General features: G+C 45.6%; 1 protein-coding gene across 6 annotated transcripts in view; it reads left to right on the top strand.

Annotated features, from left to right (window-relative positions):
* The window catches only part of OSBP2 (oxysterol binding protein 2), a 226680-nt gene that overhangs the window by 54439 nt on the left and 151068 nt on the right, over positions 1–21173 (top strand). Inside the window, exon 1 of one of the 6 annotated variants that reach the window (XM_083151499.1) lies at positions 19361–19636. The exons of 4 other annotated variants lie outside the window; for them this stretch is intronic. In XM_083151499.1, the coding sequence (XP_083007625.1) occupies positions 19558–19636 (79 nt within the window). In that variant the 5' untranslated portion in view covers positions 19361–19557. Of the gene's footprint in view, positions 1–19360; positions 19637–19761; positions 19911–21173 lie in introns of those variants that run through there. One more of the 6 variants, XM_083151501.1, reaches the window with a different exon arrangement.

Below are 21173 nucleotides of genomic sequence, written 5' to 3' on the forward strand. Positions count from 1 at the left end.
GCACACTATTATATTCACACTTTATGCCCACTTGGATAGTATGAAAAACCACCTTTAAAAATAAAAAACCCTGTGAAAAACCCATGTTGATCTTATTCATGTCAACAATGCCTGTCAACCATAAGCTTGTGTTGACCTTTTTGTCATTGTCAACCTTGGACATGTCCACCATTTCAATGCGTCTACCTAGTAAATGTTGACCATTAGTCTAGTGACTACATACCTTAAAAAAAAACCCGGGTCCAGTGCACTGGAATAGCATCTAGGCAGCTACCCTTGGTGGTCCTTCAAGAACTCATGTTTGGAAGCAATGTGAACAGATAATCCGGGATGTCTGACCCATTTCCCATTCAAACCCTATGGAGAGCCAGTACGCCAGCAGAGGAGAGGTGTGGCATGACTGGCCGATGGCTACGCCTCCCGTTTGGTGCACAGAGAGAGCCGCTGGAGTCCGGCGGCTCTCTGTGTGCCGCTGAGGTCCAGGGAAAAGGGAGGCATCACACGCCGCTATTCCCCTCTCTGCTGCAAGCCGGGAGAGACCGCGCACACATGCACAGTGCATGTGTGCTTGTGCCAAGTGTGTGCACGTGTGCTGCAAAGGTTGAGCGCGTGCACAAATGCCAGGGCCGATTCGGAGGCCCAGTCTGTCGCTGACTGTCAATATCCCAACATCGGAATCCTGGCTGGCAGTACTCCGACTAATTGATGACCTGTACACTGGGATGCACTACATTGCCATTAGAAAGTGGGATAGTCTTGGATGGTTCCGATTGTTAAAGGACGACATGCATTTTTCATGATTTTTTTTAATTCTGATAACTTGTTCATGCTTCACAATCCACGTGGACTACAGATGTAAAGTGTGCCAAGCAAAGCGAGGCACCATGCCGAAGCATGGCAAGTGAAGCAAGACACGTTACACTAATTGGGGTTCATGATGACAGATGTCGACATAGACACCAAAAACTCATGGAAAACTCTTCAAGTGCCTCGACCATTTCCATGTTGACCTTTTCCCTCAGTGTCCACATTTTCACTGTCGACCTAGTTAATGTCAACCCAATGATCCATGCCCCTTGGATATACAAAATACTTTAGAAATCTAAATGTAGGTTTTCAGTATAAGACATCACTAGTCCGACTTGGACAAGTCAGACCAAATTCCCCTTGAGCTCCCCCAGAGGGCTTACTTCTGATTTGGCAATTGAGAACACTCAGCCAATCAGTGGCCTCCCAACTTCCATGTACCAGCCGTCCTACCGCTGGCACACACCTACGGAATGGGACCCAATACATCATGGGTGCTGATGGGTCCGATCTGATAAATTTTATGTGCAGGCGGTTCAATCTCCAGGGTCCAACCCAATGCTCCCACAGGACCGCACATAGGTCCGGATGGGATGTCAAACACATCCGATTTGGGCCAATTTCAGGCTATACAGCTGCAGCATCCCTTCCCTGATGGCGACAGTGCTGCAGACAGCCCACCTGGAGCCTGTGCAGAGGGTAGCTGGCAGGAACTGAGAGAAGGGACCCAGAGATCAAGCAATGATGGGGTTACTAATGAGGTGGTGTGTAGGTGGTCTGCAGCCAGGGGAGTCGGGCTCCATGGAGGCAGGACACAGAGGTCAGTGCTGGGGGATACAGGCATGTTGGTCGACAGTCATTAGGTAAACATGCGTTTAGGTCTACATGAGTCTAGGTTGACATGTAGGAAGGTCAACATGGGTTAGGTTGACAGTGAAAAGGTTGATATGGGTTTTTTACATTTTTTTTTTAGCCAACCTGTGCCGACAGGCAGTATTTCATGCCCTTCCATCCACTAGGGTGTGGATGGAGAATAAAATAGGGTACTTGTGTATTATCTGGGCGCCCGATGCATTGCGTCACATACCACTAATTAAGGTATGCGATGCCATGCGATGTGACCCAATTCCAGCCTTTCCCGGGCAGAGTGAAAAATTCTTGTTTAGGGGGATGGAAGGGGAATCAAGTGCCGGCCGCCCGCAGCAATTGATTGCTGGGTGCAGGGAGGGATGAGTGACCCGGCGGCTAAGCGGAGCTGATTTTAGGGCCCCTCTGATCGCTGGGGCCCGGGTCAGTTGTCCCCTTTCAAACCCCCCCCCCCCCCCCCCTGTCGCCGGGCCTGATTTATGATCTCCTCTCTCAACCAATTAAAACACAAACATGACTCGCTCAGTGCTGCATGTCACTTTAATTTCTGCTTATTCATGTTTCCTAAAGTCGCAGAAAAACACGAGAGCCAAAACATGGAAGCCATTGGGGGAAATTTACTAAGATGTGTATTCTACTTCACATGTGAAATTAGTAAATTTCCCCCATATTTCTTTAAACCATAGGCCATTCCCACACAACAGGAATCTAAAAGCCCCATACACACTAGAAGATATCATTGAGAAACAATGACCCTGCACAGAAACAAAATAATTCCCCCCAAATCTAACTCCCAAAATAACTCCCCCAATCTAACTCTCTCTGCACATGCTTCATCTGCCCCACCGGCAGTGCAGCATGGTTTTGTCCATCTGCAAAAATTGCAGCCTTGCTAACTGGTCTAAATCAGGCCCAATATACTTAAAGATTTCCCTTGAACACCAGGGGGGAACCATATAGTGCACCCATGCTGACTGATATCCGTCAGTGACGTCATCAGTACATGCAGTAGTGGGGGATATACTGTAGTCAAATTGAGCTGCAAGTACAGAAAATGGAGGCATCATTAATGACCCACGTGAGTGCGCATTGTTAATGATATCGACAATACGCTCTGGACGATATTACAAACACTCAGAAGGGCCAAAATTAGCAATATAATTTGTAATATCACTAAGTGTGTTAAGGCCATAATGTAATGGGCTCTGATTTGCTGGTCCTGGTGTGAATTTGGAGCAGGGGAGTAACTAGAATGTTGTGGGCCCCATAGCAAAATCTTGAAAGGGCCTGCCTTTCACGAGAAAAAGAGAATGAGAGCAAGATAGAAAGACAGAAAGAGGAGGTGTCTGGGAGAGACGGAGACAGAGGCAATGAGAGAGAGGGTATCAGGGAGAGAATGTGGGAGAAACAAGGAGAGAGAGAGAGAGAGAGAGTGCCAGATAGGTAGAGAGTGGGATATAGAGAGAGGGGAAGTGTGGGGAAAGAGGCAGGGTGGAGAAATATAAGTGAGAGAGGTGGGGAGAGATAAAAATAGAGGGTGTCAGAAAGAGAGAGCTACAGAGAGAGAGAGTAGGGAGAGTGAGAGACTCTGCTAGAAAATGAGACAGAGTGAAAAAGAGAGGAGAGAGGGTTGGGGGTGGGAGAGGAGAGAGATAGTTAAGACATGGGGAGGGGGTGAGAGAGGCATGGGGTGAGATGCAACAAGCATTGCAAGAAGTTTGTCGCCAGCCTCTGCATGCATACTGGCATTTACTAACGCCGTGTGCATGAAGAATTTTGCCATGATAGAACTTCTGTGTTTTGGAGTGAAAACGTCAATTTCAGAGGTTTGGCCGCATTTGTTACTTCCATACATCTAGCCTATGGTGAGAGAACATGGGGGAGAGTGGAAGAGAGGAGAGAAACGGATGGAGCCAGGAGAGAAAAAGAGAGAGGAGTGGAAGCAGGGGTTGGAAATGTTTGACCCATGCATTACTTTTTAATGAGCTATTACGCAATTAAATATCCGCACATCTATGGACATGCATTTTATATGACTCTTCTCTTGTGGGTGCTGGAGGGCTCATGCAATTATACGCAGTGGTGACTATTTAACAGCTTTTGATTGGCTTATTGCCAACTAATGGTACTTAAATAATTATGCTTGTTGCTATATTATTATGACACAGCCATATATTAGCATTATCTAATCAGGGACAAAGAAAAGATTTCTGGAGGGGGGTTTCCAAATGCTTCAGTTTCAATTTAGTGTGACCCGCCCAAGTAAGAGATATAATTAGTACATATTCTGCTTCATACAAAGTGCAGTGTATGTAAGTATATATAGGGGCAGCAATTGCAATAAATTGTTAGATGAGGCAGTAACATTGAAATAAATATAGAATATACAGTAGATGACAGATAAGAACCACTTGGCCCATCTGGCCTGCCCTAGACACTTGTATATAAACACACACACAATCAATCACACACTACGGTTACTTCTTTTGTGAATTAAGTAACCTACCAGTATATTTTCAGGTCGTTGGAGAAAACCAGCGTGCCTGGAGAACACCCACACAAGCATAGGGATAATATACAAACACCACACAATTAAGACCAACCTTGACACAGATAATGCTGACTATTACACCATCTGTGCTCAGGGGTGTAACTAGAAGCTTGTGGGCCAAATAGCGTAGTATCAGAGAGAGAGTTTCCTAAAAATGAGAGGAGAGCGATAGAGAGGGTGTGTCAAGGTCCCTCCAACACACCTGGGCCCAGGTAAAGAGTTCCTGTACCACCTCCCCCCTCTTGGTGCCACTGAGCATCAGACCCAGGCATATACGTAAACCTTGGTCTTCGTATATATTGGATAGTGTTTGTAATATAGTATTAATAATTAACACAACATATATTCTATATTATAGTCTGTAGTGGAGAGAGAAGATTGAACATTTTTATTTCTGATTTGTTTTGTATTTAATTACTTTTTTTTTTTTCTTTAAAAGCGTAGACCATATCCTTTTATATATGACACTTCCTTACATTATCACATTGTATGCAGTGATGGGACATTGCCAGTGGTAGATTTATCTATGGGCTACAAGACTGCCGCTCCCCCAGTAAAATCCGCCACCTTAACTCAGTGACCCAGTTACAGTCTATGACTGCACTAGCTACTGTGACTGGCAGTGACTTCCGACAGTCACTCACAAGACAAGCGGTTCCCATAGGAGGTGTTTACTCCCTCTGGGACCGCCAGACCGGGCTACGATTAGCAAAGAGCTGGCATCCTGTTGGAAGCCACTCCCTGCCTTTTGTGCATTCCTGGCTGGCTTCTATGGGCTACAGCTGATGCAGTCAAGCCTCTGCTTGTGTACATGCGACAGTGCCTGCCAGATCCATTGTGCAGTCTCAAGGACCCATCTGGCCAGGGATGGCTCTCTTCATACTGGGTACGGCACTTGTTACAGCAGACCCCTTTCTACCAGACGGTAGGAATATCTGATGAACTTTAGTATTTTAATGTTTCCCTAAATTATAGTGACTTTCGGTATTAACAGTTGTTACTCCTAGTGGAAATTATGCTTTTTTCAGTAGGACACATCTTCAGATGCATCCTACTGAACATATGCATATTTTTTGCATGTGTTTTTTCTCTACATACATTATGGAAACTCCTTTAACTGTTCAGTGGTTTATTGGAAGACAAATCAGTAGAATGAATTACAATTAAAGTGTGGGATAATTTAGTCGGTCGCCAGAAGGTCTGAACAGCAATTATTTGTCTTTTATGAAATGTGTAACCATTCTGTCCTCCAGTACAGTACTGCGTGATTAAGACTGTATCTTGGAATATGTTCTAAGAGCTGTAAGAGGGAGAAAGATTTGATCTCTGCCATGAAGAAAATATAATATCCATTGGATAAATGCATTATGGCGTCTTGTCCCCAGGCATTGTGGGAGAGAGTGCAGTGATAAATGGCAAACAAGTTTGCTGAACGGGTGGCCATCTGTGTTGTTGCCAGACCTAATATTTTTCCACAGCAGCCAGAGCATCTGGTGATTAATACATTCCGCCTACATCTGCTGGTATGGTACTACATTCTGAGATTTGTAGTTCCATTTCCAATTATATACCATTGATATGGTGAAATTATATATTGATTTTGATGTTTTATTAAATTGGTATTATGAATATTATTAACATGTCTTGACTTTTACTGCACCACCAGTGCTATATGCTATATGTTTATATCCGTGTAGATCCACTTTGTTTTTTTTTTGTATTTTCTCTAAAGCTGGGTTCACACCAGCGAAATCTTTAGCGACCGGTACCTCGCTGATGCCGGCATTGGCAAGTGCTTACACACTTACATGAAACAGCAGACTTGGTAGTGGGGGCGATGCTGCATTCCGCAGCAAGGTTCGCGCTCATGATACGCATGTACAGGCGAGGGAGGATGCTGCTGAAGATGCGTGCAGGAGCTCGTATCATCCTACACACTGGACTACATTCTGATTTTATTGCAAATTCCGCCGAGTTGGAACAAGTTAAGAATGTCATCTAGTGTGTACCCAGCTTAAGGTTGATATATCAGAGCATAAAATCATCTATAGTTTATTTACTAAGCCTTGGAGATAGCAAAAATGGACAGAGATCAAGAAGCAGCCAATCCGCTTTAATTGCAATGTTATGGGTTGTCTGAAAAATTTACTTTAGGAGCTTGTTGGCGGTGTTTTATCTCAGTTATCCTACAGTATGTATAAAAAAAAAAGTATCTTATTATTAGTGCTTAGCACATTTCATTTTTTTTTTTTTGAATTGCAACAAATTTTACCTAATTTAGAAAAAGTCTTTTGGTGTTATAGATTTCACTATTAAAAAATGAGTATGTTTTGATAGATTTTACATTCCCTGTAATGTATTGGATATTTGATCGCATTTTGGATTCCTCACAGTCATGAAACAAAATGATTGCACACTAGAGGCGGATGTGAGAGTTCAGTGGCTGTGCAGGATGTTGACGTTTTTTTCATGGGGCAATCCTTTACAAGGTGAAACCATGCCTCTGCGTTCGGGCCAGCAACCCGCACGGCCTCTGAACAGGTATGCTATTACATCCTATCCTAGGTGTTAAACTAATTTCCATCCTAGTCCATACTAGGCCCACACTGAGCTTGTCTCGTCATCAATGTTTAGTTTATATTGCTAATGATGATTATTGCCAAGCTTTTATCACTGGCCTTTTTGAAGTAATAAGGGCAATGAGCTTGGTAACCGTTTACCAATATTATTCACCATGCTCAGTATGCATAGTGATTTCTGCCATCCCATTACCATATGTTATGTCACATGTTTAGGACTATCGGTAAGGTCTACAGTAGATGATCAATAAGTATTCAGACATTACTGCTAAATGTAACACAATACGGTTTCAATCCCTTTACTTGCCGTGCTTAGATATGTTGGGAATAGCTATTTAATAACAGCTTGAGAAGGTCCATGAATCTTCTTCAGCCCTTTTGTGTGCATGACACACACAAAACATGATCATCCTAACTATACGGGTGTGGTATGACAAACCGACAGTCGGGATTCCGACAGTCTTTTCTCCGACGTCGGAATCCCGACTGCACAGCGGGGGGAGTGCAATGAAGCCCCTTGCAGGCTCGCTGCGCTCGCCACGCTGCGGGCACGGTGCGCTCGCCACCTATTTTTTTCTCCCTCTATGGGGGTCGTGGACCCCCACGAGGGAGCAGTCCGGATTCTGACGTCGGAGTAATGACTGTCGGAATCCCGACTGTCGGGGAGCCGTCCGGCACCCAACTATACAATAGTGAATAAATGGCAGCGTTGGGGAGGTTCTCCATACACTTTGGGAGCATTCACCTCTCCTTGTTTTGTTAGTTCTGTGTCCTTACTTTGCCTACACATCTATCCGGATGCAGCCTCACTGACTCCTGGACATTATCATAACCAAACTAATTATTGGTGTGAGTTTTAGAGCTTTGTGGCAATATGTGCCTGGGAAAACTGCTGGGCATGTCTCTGCATACATACATATTAAGTGAATGAAAGAACTAATGTGTCTTTCTATACTGACTCTTGTCTGTAGGCCATTTGATTGCAAAAATTCTGGGCACAGATTTCCGAGACTGTGAGGTCCTCTGAGAGTTAGTCAAAAATATCAATTAAGGTTTTACCTAATCATGGTGACTTAATGCTGGGCCTGATTCAGAACTGATTGCTGGGCTGCAAATTTTGGGAGCCCAGTGATCAGTTAATGCCACCCCATCCGATTCTATCTCTCTGCCCCTGTGCACAGCTGAGAATACATTTGCAGCCATGCAAACAGGGGGAAAACCATTCACAATCACTCACCATTGAATGTTTTTCCCCCCTGACCTGCAGTGCTATATAAGTCTAGACTTGCTCGGCACTGCAATGGCCATGGGGAGATGGAGGCCGCTTTTGAGATCAGCGTCCCTCCTTCCCCACAAGTGGGCCAACCTACGGTTTTAGGTGGTGCCCCAGAAAATGCCGGGGTGCTGCCTAGATATGCCTGTCAATTAATTTTCGAACAGATAGCGATGGAGACCCCGCGCATCTGCATAGCGGACCGTGTAAATGTGCGGTCGCTCGATAATTATAAGGTCTGCTAATTTGCAGCCCTGTGATAGGATCTGAATCGGGCCCTGTGTGTCAAGGTTGATGTATTGTGTCACATGATCAATACTGCAGCTCTTCCCCTGTATGATCATAGGCACTTATTCACTGGAAGAACATTGTCATTCTGTTCAAGGGTTTTCCTATTACTACGTGGAGATGACATACAACCTATTGCCATACTTATAATGCACAGAGAACTCCCACAACTGCTGCGTATACATTGGCCGGACATATTACACCACTGTGTGCTTTTTTTTATCCTTTCTCTTTCTATGAATCTCGGAATGGGGAGGGGTTTCTACCACAGAAGAAATATACATTAATAGGAAATGACAGATGAATCCGTCTATTGTTTTTTTGTTACTATGAATGTAGATAATTGGCTCTTGATGAACTTTATTAATTTAAATTCGTGCAAATGGGTATTCTTAATCTTTGCTATTCTGTATGTCTTTTGTGTAGGAGAGGTGACCTACATTGAACAGTCTTATGCAGTTTCTAGTGCGCATAGTGACGTAACCATATTTTCATGTAATTTTATGTTTTATTGAGAATTGTAACCATTATATTCCCAAGAGTGACAGACACACACTCTCATGAATAGCACATGTAACCTCTGACTATGCAATATATGGTGAGCAGGAAGCAGATTCTCATCAGATCCTAATGGCCTCTCCATGCTAGGCGGCTTTGTGCCAGGGTCATTCAGTGCAGTGAGTCATTGCTATTGACAGGAGAAAAGGCTGGTTTGAGCTCTCTGCATTGAGACCTATGGGGGTATTCAGGGGTAACTATAACTTTTGGGGGCTATGGCCTTTTCTCTATAGTGCTGCTTTGTGACGGTTCTGAAATGTATCCCTCCCAGCATGCCATGCGGTCACAGGTGTCTGCATATGTGCAAAAGGACTCTAGGTCACAGACTCAGAAGTGCGGTCAATGGTGAGGATTGCAAAGGGCACTTTTTTCAGAAGAGCTGCCCTTTGCGTTGCCTGTTGCATATGTTTGTACATATGCAATGAACATCGTGGCATTGGGTAGTGTGATGTTCCGCTAGTGCTTGATACATCCCGCCCCTAGAGAGTGTCGAGGAAAGAGAGAGAAAAAGGGCAGGATGTTGTAACATCCGCTGCCCTGTATCGCCGGGCATCGCATTATTAATAACCACATATGCTCTAACATATGCGGTTATTAACGCAAGGGACAGCTCTTGCGATAAGAGCTGTCCCTTGCGATGCGGCGCCGGTGTTGGACTTCCAGGTCTGTGACCCGGGAGTCCATCTGCGCATGCACAGAGAGCCGGAGCCGGCCGCAGGGCATGCTGGGAGGGATCCGTGACGGATCCCTCACACAGCGCTGCGGTAAGAAGCCCATAGGCTTCTGCAGGGAATCGCCAGCTTTTGCTGGCGATTCCCTCCACAGCGATGATGCTGCGGAGGGGGGTTAGAGCATACAGAAATGCGTTAAAAACCCCGATAACGGGGTTTTTACCACATTTCTGTGTTAGAGAATCGCCCCCAAAGTGAGGAGAAGCAGAGGGGAGGTCAGGGAGAGAGTGAGAGAGGGCTTCATGTAAAAATTGGTAACGAGAGAAAGAAAGAGGAGCAAGAGAGAGGGTGTCAGAGAGAAAGGGGGAAGGAGAGAGGGAGGGGTGTGAGCAGGAGTGAGAGAATATCAAGGAGAGACAGGGAGAGGTAAGAGTGAGGAACTATGTGGGGAGGGTGCTGAAAAGATGGGGGGAGCGATGAGAGGGGAGGAGTAAGAAAAGCAGAGGCAGGGGGATAGACATTGGCAGCAAGGGGGGAGTGAGAAACAGTCAAGGGGCATATGTATAATCGGCGAAATGTTTTCAGTGTACACGGACCCCTGAGCTCCAGGGGAGTCCACACTGCACTCAATTTTTTTTTAAAGTAGCACCCTCTAGTGCTCAGACTCGAACAGAGGGGGGTGCGGTGAGTGAGGGAGGTGGGATAAAGAGAGTGAAGGCATAGGGGGGATGAGAGTAGGGGAGGGAGAGCAGGGTTTAGTGAGGAGGTCCACCTGTGTTTTGTGGTTAGGTTAATCCAACTGCGGACACTTGCGCACAGGCTATTTAATACTAATATGAATGCTTAGTGATCTTAGGTCTGGATGATTATGTTTAAAGTACCATTCACCTCCTCTATAATCATATTTTGGATATGTAAACCCTGAGATAAATATGCAGTCATGCACCTGCTGACGCACAAGAGATGTGTGCCTCTAATGTAGAGTACTTAAGCAAGCACCTCATTTATTATATATGTAAGAAAAAAGACATTTCTTCTTCTAGGAGCTGGGTGTAGTCAGGGGCGGACGCCCTCCTCTCTGATGGTGAATAGACCTTGGCATTATATCCGCAGGACATATCAAATGCACATGCGCAAATGACTTGGTAATAGCCGCGGTGGCCATTTTCCAAGTGATACTGTATGTATCTGTAGTGCAGTGACGAGGACATGGGACTCAGGAGGGATAAGTACAATATATGGGTGCAGTGTGTTCACATACTGTGCACCCATTATAGAAAACGCCTATAGGTGTAGACTTTCCAGTATTCCTTAATGTCAGCCATTTCTATTATTTAGAATGGGATTCATTGTAATAGAAATGTGCCTTCATCATATAAAAGACTGTTGTTGGATTACTGTCATTTCTGAAGATGTGCTATATGTAAGCTCGTTGGCATACTAACTAGAGGCTGTTTCAATGGTTTTACTTTGAGTTAGAGGCAATGGTTCAGCTCTCATATCTGTATCAGGATGAACTTGTCTGTGGTTTATCGGGTATGGTATAATCCTCCGACAGTCTGGATTCTGATTGTCGTCTCTTAGTCATCGGAATCTGGACTGGTAGGAGCGTGACAGGGGGGGTGAGCGCATTTAAACCCCTTGCAAGTGCCTCCTATTCTATTCTCCCTCTGTGGGGGTCGTGGACCACCCAGAGGGAAAATACGACGTGTAAGTTGGGATTCTGACTGTTGTGCTCCTGACAGTCGGGATTCCAACGTCGGAAAAATTACTGTCGGAATCCCAACTGTCGGTGAGTCATTCGGATCATTTTAAATAACTATCTGCTGTATGAATGTGCCCTCTTTGCAATATATATGGATTGAATTCAAGCAGGGGGTCTTCTGTAACTGACCTGATTTATATTATTCCTCTAAAGGGTCCCAAGATGCTATATTGTTTCAGCCTGTATTTCTCTACAAGATATTAATGATTTAGTGTTATATAAGAGGAAATAGTTAAGTTTGCTTCTACCATGTGTGGTCTACAGAGTCTGCCAAAGATTAACATCTGTCCTGTGCCTAATTATCCACCTGAGGTGAATAATTAAATTATAGCTGCCCAGCGATATCATACACACTATAAATTGTCATGTTAAGAAAAGAAAATATACTGTATGTATGGCGTAACCAGAAAAGAAATCCTGTATGCAGGCTTTAATAACATTATTTAGCCTGAACCACACATACACAAAATTGTCTGTTTGCTTTATTTTTAAATCCAGTAGATCAGAAGTTCCAAAATGTTCATTACACTCCATGTTTTAAGCATATCTATGCTTGAGCACAGGCAATGGCTCTGTACGGTAATGCTGCACCTCCTGCTGCAGTAGTGATTCAACTTGCATCTACAGTATATACAGTATATAAGCACCGTGCCACCCCAGAACCCTTTCACTATAAGTAACTTGATCAGGGTTACCTCCACCCATCCGGAATTACTCCGGACAGTCAGATAATTAAGACCGGGTCTGGCGGGGTGGCGTTCCTGTTGACTATACAATGTCCAAGAATAGGCACCTGCCTATTCTTGGACATTGTATAGTCCGGGAACGACACCCCTCTGAAAGCAGGTCTTAATTACCAGACTGTCCAGAGTAATCCCGGACAGGTGGTAATCCTAAACTTGATATTGCAGATTGCTCCTGCTCACCATAGCCCCCTCCCCAAGTAAAATCCAACACTGTAGTGAAGCCAGATGCAGTCTGTGAGACTGCACTGGCTTCACTGTGACTGGCAGTGACTTCCTATTGGAAGTCCGACTTGCCAGTCACCAAAGCAGTCCCGTTGGGAGGTGTTCCCTCCCTCCGGGATGCCTTTCTATGGGCTGCCGAGCAAAACCCAAGATTGCGCATGCGCAGTACCTACATTGGTACTGTACTGTGCATGGGCCGGTACCGGTCATCTGTATTATACAGGCACCTGGACCATGATTACCCTTCTATGGGCTGTTGCCGAAGCAGTGCAGAGGTTTGTATTGCACATCCGCCAGTCCCGGCGCCTGTCCTCATAGCACAGGCGCCGGGAATGCTGCAAGGAATAGGTGGAGTGGGGGTGCCTGCATCGCGGTACCTCTGCTGCAGCTGCGGCAGCCCTCCTCCCCTGAAAGGTATGAGCCACCACTGCATGTCTCCCAACATTCCCAGACATGCAGAATCAGCTTTATTTGACCAGGTATAGTTGTGTATACTAGGAATTAGATTGGATTGCTGTGCAACAGCCAGGGTAGGAACAAGTACAACAGTGACAGTACAGATATATATCACACAACAGATATGGCTGGAGCGTTGTCTCCTTCCACTTTATCTCAACTTTATCTCCAGTTTACCTCTTCACCAGGCTTAATACATCTGCCCCATTGCTTGTGTATATCGTTTCCATATATTCAATTTAATAAATAAATACGAATTACACATGATATGATTGCCATCACCAGTGCTGAAACAACACCTTTCTTATCAAATAAATAGTTCCACAAAGGTTACGTCACTCATATATTCTGTCCCTCCTGGAATAGGTCATGTGGGAAGTACTGTATCTGGCAGCCCTACAGCGTCATACACAACGACACCTCACACTGAGGATGGTGTCAGCGCTTCCAAAGAGCACTGCACATACAGATGCTGTGTTCCCCAAAGGCTTCAATGGTGCCTTATGGTTTTCCTGACGAACAGACACCCCCTCCCCCCCCCCCTTCGCCTCTCATACAATCATAACCTCTTGAATTGGGTATAAGAGATTTGGTAGAATGCGAGGATCAAGGATTCCTACTGAGATTAGCAGTTTTCCTCTTTAAAATTAAATCAATGCAGTGAGGAGCAAATCTTTTATTAGCTGGATCAGCAAACACTTGCTCATAACATGTAACACGCAGAACCCGCAAATAAAAGCTGAAGACTAGTTGCTACCTGTTTGCACTTTGTGTTCAGTTATAGTGTCTGTCCATCCTAACGACACGTAACACAGAAGAGATATGTCTTCTTATCCTTATAAAACATAACGCACATAGAAGCAGATGTATTATGACTGGTAAAGTGATACAAATTGTAGGTGATATTGCACCATAGTTGCCTACCCTCCTGCATTCTGCAGGAGACTTCCTTAAATAACAGCAATCTCTCTCTCTCCCTCATTAGTCTAGCAATCTCCCTCCCTATATTTTTGAGGAAAAAAGGAATGAGAGACAGATAGATTTACATTGAACCATCAGCACCATTTCCCAGCACTTTACCAAGTATAGTAGCTCTTACTAACTGCTTTGGGGCTCATCTACATTTGGATATAAGTCATTTTAAAAGATTCCTCTCAGATATACAGGTACACCACCGATTTTCCGGCATCATCGGTTCCAGTGCCATGCCGGATTATCGATTTTGCCGGATTATCGAAGGTTTCTAGTTTTTACTAATTTTGCACCTTCAGTACATTTCTAAAGCAATAAACAGTCAAATATATGCCACAGCATAATATTAATGAATGAATAAACACAGTAGTGTATGCAAAACTGTTTATTAGTGTAGTACGTGCTGTATAAGCAAAAAAGGTATCAGGTACATTTTGAACAAACATTAACAGTAAGTGCAGTATGAATGAAAGTCTTGCTGGGACCTTGGATGCCATATCAGCCCCACTGCTGCCTGCTGTGTCACCTGCAGTGTCCTTGGAAGCTTTATCCAGTGGCACTTGTTTATGCTGTGTCTTCCGCCCATGTGCGGTACTTGCCGGGACCTTGGACGCCATATCAGCCCCACTGCTGCCTGCTGTGCCACCTGCGGGATCCTTGGAAGCTGTACCCAGTGGCACTTGCTCATGCTGTGTGTTCCACCTATGTGCGGTACTTGCTTTGACCTCAGACGCCATGATGCTTCCTGTGTCACCTGCAGTGTATGCGGAAGCTGTACTCACTGACACTTGCACTTGTTCCAGATAAAAAGAGTTCATCAACCTCTTTTAATCCAATTTTGCTTTTTCCGGATTAAAAGAGGTCCCTAAACTTCTTTAATCCGGACAAATCAAAATTGTCCGGATTAAAAGAGGTTCCGGACCAAAGGTTGCCGGAAAATCGGTGGTGTACCTGTAGCAGTACACACCCACTCTTCTAGGTGCCACGTTCACAATCTCTTTTCACAATCTCTCTATATATGGAACTAGACTTCTATTTCTATTTCCAACTATAAACTCCCTGAAACTAGTTTTCAAAAGTAGGCAAGTATGTAATGCACCATCCAATCAGCTGTGTTGGTAAAATGACAGGAGTTGATTGGCTGGTGCCTTATCACCTTCCATTTCTCACTTTACCAGGCTTATTACATCTGCCCTGTAGGACTTAATTTAATGATACCTAACACCTTTGGTAGACTTTGTTAGACTCACCTCTCTGGTAATGTCCTGCGGCATTCCCCACTGTTTCACCTAGCCGGGGCTCAGCAAGGCCTTATAGACAATGGGGATGTACTTATAATGCCAGCTATACCTGTCTGTGTAACAGTAAGTAGCAATAAGGATTTTATATTGCAGAAAAGCATTTGTTTCTGCATCACCGTAGGCATACTTAACCCTTTGGGGGAAATTTACTAAAATGGAAAACCTAAAATTTCATTATAGAGTATTTTCACTACGACTGCATACGGCTGTTTCAGCCATATGCAAAGTCGTGCTCCGGAGGGGAATTTACAAAGCAGTCCTATACGACTGCTTTGTAACCCTCGGATGTCGTATTAATTCGTATTAGCTGGCCGTATATACGGCCGCTAATAAGAATTAGTGGAGGCAGTCTGCATGGATCAGTCAGATCCGTGCAGGCTGTATGGTGTAAAATAAATAAAAAACAAAAAAAAACAGCGTGGGGTCCCCCCCACAGCTGTAACCAGCACCAGGCTGAAAGAGCCGGGGGCCGACAAATAGGGGTTCCCCAATTTATTTATTTATTTATTTTTTAAACCAGGTTCGGGGCTGGTTCCCAAAATACAGGGGACAAAATGACTTGGGGTCCCCCGTATTTTAAGAACCAGCCCCAGGCCAAACCAGCCAGCAGGGTAATGTCACAGCCAGGGGACACTTATTATATAAGTTCCCGCGGCCAAAACATCACCCAGTCAGCCTGGCCAGGGGCCCTGGGGGAGTGGGGACCCCCCAATAAAGGGGTCCCCCCCTCCAGGACTTACCTGACCAGGCTGAAGCCTGGTGCTGTCCCCGGTGGCCCTGGAGCAGTGGCCACCGGGCTGATTGAGTGCAAAAAAATAGAATAAAAAACTATTGCTTTTAACTGTGGAACAATGAGTCCCAGCAAGCCTCCCCCGCAAGCTGGGACTTGGAGAACCACAAGTCCCAGCCTGCGGGACATTAAAGGACCCACTGGGTCTTGTAGTTCCGCAGTAAAAAAAATAGTTAAATAAACACACACTGACACATAAGAAAAATAAAACTTTAATACATACATTACACACATACTGATACTTACCTATCTTGAGCCGTAGGTAGGTCCCTGGGTCTTGGTCCGGTGCCTTGTCCTGCTCCATGTCGGCGGTCGGCTCCATGTCGGCAGCGTCTGTGTCAGCGTCCATCCGGGTCCGAAGAAATCCATGGGGGACCTGTGGAAGGAAATCCAACTCACCCAGGTCCTCCTGTGAAGATCTGTAGTCTTGATCCGCCGTAGTCCTGGTCTTTTGTCACCTTCTGTGACACGCCAGCGTCTCCATCAGCTCCCCGCATCGGACTGTCAGAGGCGCAGAGATCATTCATCTTCCGCGCCTCTCTATAGAATGATTCTATTGGCAGCTAGGCGGCCAATCAGGAGCTGAGAAAGTCGGCTCCTGATTGGCCGCCTAGCGGCCAATAGAATCATTCTATGGAGAGGCGCGGAAGATGATTTTCACCAATACAGCATACATTGCAACACAGGCATCAGTGCGACATAACAGCTCAACAGTAGTGCAGGTTGCACTGCTGTTGAGCTGTTGTGTCGCACTGATGCCTGTCTTGATAAAGGACTGTTTGCAGTCCGAAACGTCGACCAAGTGTATGCCGTATTGGTGATGTATTAAATAATCATACTGTTGAATATTGAAGTGTGCTCTCTCGGCTGTTTCCCTGTTATTGGCCCCCAGATTTTTATATATATATATATATATATATATATATATATATATATATATATATATATATATATCTTATATATTTGGCTACATCTGTCACTCAAAGTGTGTCTGGAGCTGTAACGCTGGGTTGTGGACTTCCATCTTAATTTATGATTGTCATCACCTGTTTTAAACAGGGTAATTGATAAGAAAGGTGTTTAAGCACAGGTGATGGTAATCCATAAATTAAGAAGAAAGTCCAGAAACAGAGCAATGTGTCCCTCCTGGAGAGGGTCATGTTGGGAGGTATGCACCTCTCTCCCCCCCCCCCCCAATTCACGGCATCCCCACGATTAAATGGCACATGCAAAACACTGACATGGCTATGGTCCACAATGAAAAAGGTTGACAAGATTTATTTTTCACTTTTTCAATGTTTTCATATTCATTCTCATGTGTTGACATGGACACCAATGAAGTGCCACACTTATGTCAACATTTACATGTGTTGACCTTTCTGTGTTGATTTTTTTCTTGTGGCAATTCGCGGCACCCCCCGCGACCACCCTCCCGCGATTTGCAGCACACCCCCCGCAATTCGCGGCACCCTCGGTGACTCCCGCGATTCGCGGCCCCACCCCGCGACCCCCTCTCCCACGATTCGCGCCAACCCCCCGGGTCCCCCCTCCCGCAGTTCACGGTGCCCCAAACGACCCCCCCTACTGCGATTCCCCACCCCTGACCCCCCCTCCTGTCATTGCGGCAACCCCCCGCCCCCGCGACCCACCCTCCCGCGATTCACTGCAACCCCCCGCGCCCCCCCCTCCCACAATTCGCGGCACCCACACCCCCCCCCCGCGACCCCCCCTCCCGCAATTCACGGCATCCACCCACGACCCCTCCTCCCGTGATTCGCGGACACCCCTCACCTCCTCCCTCCCCCCCACCCCCGCGCGCGATTCACGGCAACCCCAGGATTAAATGGCACATGATAAACACTGGCACGGGTATGGTCGACAATGAAAAAGGTTGACATGAGTTTTTGAAGATTTTTTTTTATTTTTTTTAATGTTTTCATATTCATTCTCATGTGTCGACATGGACACCGATGAAGTGCCACACTTATGTCAACATTTATATGTGTTGAACTTTCTGTGTTGATTTTTTCTTGTGGCGATTCGCGGCACCCCCCGTGACCCCCCTCCCGCGATTTGCAGCACACCCCCTGCAATTCGCGGCACCCCCGGTGACTCCCGCGATTCGCGGCCCCACCCCGTGACACCCCACCCCTCCTGCGATTGCGGCACCCCGCGACCCCCCCTCCCACGATTCGCGCCAAGCCCCCGGGCCCCCCCTCCCGCTGTTCACGGTGCCCCCCACGACCCCCCTACCGCGATTCCCCACCCCTGACCCCCCCTCCTGTCATTGCGGCAACCCCCCGCCCCCGCGACCCACCCTCCCACGATTCACTGCAACCCCCCGCGCTCCCCCTCCCACAATTCGCGGTACCCACATCCCCCCCCGCGACCCCCTCCTCCCGCAATTCACGGCATCCACCCACGGCAGCACCCCTAAGCCCCTCTTTAGTCCCCCGTATACTCACACACCCCTATCACTACCCAGCTTCCTGCTCTCCTGAACCGTAACTTCTACCACTGGGGAGTCGCTGACGCTGTTTTGCCCACATGCCCCTATCATGCCTCATAGCCCAGCCTCCTGCTCTCATGCACCCGAACTCCCACCCAGTAGGAGGAGACACTGACTAAGGGCCACCATCCTGTACTCCTGTACTGCCATGCTGGCCCCTCACCCACTGGCAGAAGCTGCACAGTATCTCCCACCCTCCTCTTTAGTCCCCCTTATGCCCACACACCCCTATCACTACCCAGCCTCCTGTTTTCCTGTGTCGTGACCTCCGCCAGTGGGGAGCCGCTGACTCAGAAACACCCTACTATACTATTGCACACACACACCTAAACAACACGCACACACAGCCCCCCCACACACCCACAAATGTCACTGTACCATCCACACTATCAATGTACATCTTACTCTGTAACTGCTTTTTAATTAAACAAAACAATACACACCCCCTTCCACATCATATGCTCTCTGTTTAACACATTTTACCTATAACTCAAGTTGCAATACAGGCATCTTTCATACAATTCTAACCATCTTTCTCATATGCAAATGTTCACAAATTAAGGGGGTGCAGCCCCTTACGACGGTGTGAAGAGCGCCCGCAGGGCGCGATGAATCACCTAGTATATATATATATATATATATATATATATATATATATATGCAATTTTCATCAGAGATAGGGATTGTCCATATTTTTTTTTTTTATAAGGTCACCTTCACCAGCTACATGCATATATACTCAATTTGTATGTCACAATGAAAATTCTGTATATCTTATTTAGCACATTTATTTTGTTTTGCCTAATATCTCAAGATGTTCAAAAACCTCTCACTGTATCCATATTTGTCATGCTCCTTCTAAATGTACAGCTTGTCCCCATCGTCTCCCAGCACTGATGGAGTTAAATAATGCCTAGTGCACCGGAGTAAGCCCTGATGCATTCTGGTAACAGGCTTTGGTGATTCCTGTTAACTTCTATGGCTGTGCTCGGTGCTGCATTGCTAGGAGCATGTGGCAGAGATCTCCCGAATCTCCCATGTAGTTTAGGAGCTCTCAGTGCAGCGGGAAGTGAATGGTAGCACAGTAAGAGTCACCGACTAACTCCATGCCATTGATATTTTATTTTTTTATATATTTTTTCTCTCCGTCATCTTGATGTTAACGTGAAGCATTTGGTGCATCCAGCAAGTTTCCTGTGGGAATGAAGGGCAGGAGCTGCTGGGAGTCGCCATCCGCTCGGTCCTTCTGCAATACCGGCTGCCTGAATAAGTATAAGAAGGGTTAGTGGCCTCCCTGCCTTCCAGTCACAGCCTGTGGTTCGTTCACTGCACGTCAGGGGGAAATGTGTGCGATCCTGCGGGTATTGTTGCTGCATGATTAACTCCAGCTCAGCCATACCGTGCACCTGCAGGAGACAGATCTGTGTGCGCAGCAGCAGCATGATGTGTTGTGTTCTCTCACCCTGACATACTGACAGCAGCAGCTCTGACCATGCAGCAGGGGTGGCTGCTCTGCTGCTCTGACCTATCATGTACGGTGCAATCTGGAGACGAGGTAGGGTCAGGAGGAGATAGGGCCACACAGAGGGGGAATGGTACCATACATGGCTGTAGTGTATTATTCATTATGTCACTTCATGTAAGGGCATTTCGCGTAGCCATTTGTTTTCTCCACAATGCAATCAGTATTCTAAGATCTCCTCATAGCTTACATGATGCTTATACTGTTATAATACTGTCTTTCACTTACAATGCTGCACGGTGGATTTAGATAAGCATTATAAAATAACGTAGCGGGGGTCACCTTGAAATTGTATTTTCTGATGATATTATTGTGAATGTTCTGTAAAAGTAACTGTACATTTTCATACTTTAGTACTTTACTTTTTATGCAGTTGCATAATGCATGCGTTTACTTGTATGTTTTTTGTGATCCGGTTTCGTTTTGGTTATTCTTGCTGATGCGAACAACACTAATATTACAACAAGTCGGCACACAATAATTTACTTTGTTCATGTACCTACCTTAGCCGTAAGCTTCCATCCAAGCCTCTACTGTACCTCACATGCAATCTGGCAAAGGAAAACCTCACTGCCTGGGGAGGAGCGAGTAAAATATGAGCAAGGTTTTCTTACCATTTTTTAGACTGTGTGCGCAACCGCACACTCAATCGTATCTGCTCCTAAGGGGCACGTTCAAGTACACACAAAAGCTTTGTGTGGTAGACAAAGTGCACACAATTATGGGAGCTCGTTTCTTTTATTATCTCCATGGGCTCCCACCAAAAATGCGTTCGAGACACATCCCGTAAAGCTGTTCTGCTGCCAGCCCCTAAAAATTTTGCCTTAAAGTGGACCATAGTAAACAGTTTGGTTCTCCTTTAACTGTCCTGTCATGTTCCAAATGGCAATAGTTTGTAGGGCTGATAAGGTCTAGAAACAGTTCTCATTATACATGTATAATCTATATAACAACCTTGTATTATGAGCTTAGTGTTAATTTAAGTGATTGGTGTTAACGGGAAAATTTGACGTGGGGATATCCGATTCTGTCAACGTTTTATTGGGAACCTGCATAAAACTACTCCATTGAGAAAACAGCCAATTACATAAGTAGTTTGGTTTTCCATAGTGACCTTCTAGGAACGGAAACTGGTTGGTGATTATATCCAACTACTGCGGTCATTAGCGGCAATGTTTACTTTTAATTAAATGTCAGAAAAATGCAAACCGGAAAGCACTATAAAACTACTGGAACTATTAAATATTTATACATATGGATTGTATACTAAACATTAGAGCATATAATGGGCTGGTG

This window comes from Crinia signifera, chromosome 1 (genome assembly GCF_055691185.1).
Source record: "Crinia signifera chromosome 1, ASM5569118v1, whole genome shotgun sequence".
NCBI lineage: Eukaryota > Metazoa > Chordata > Amphibia > Anura > Myobatrachidae > Crinia > Crinia signifera.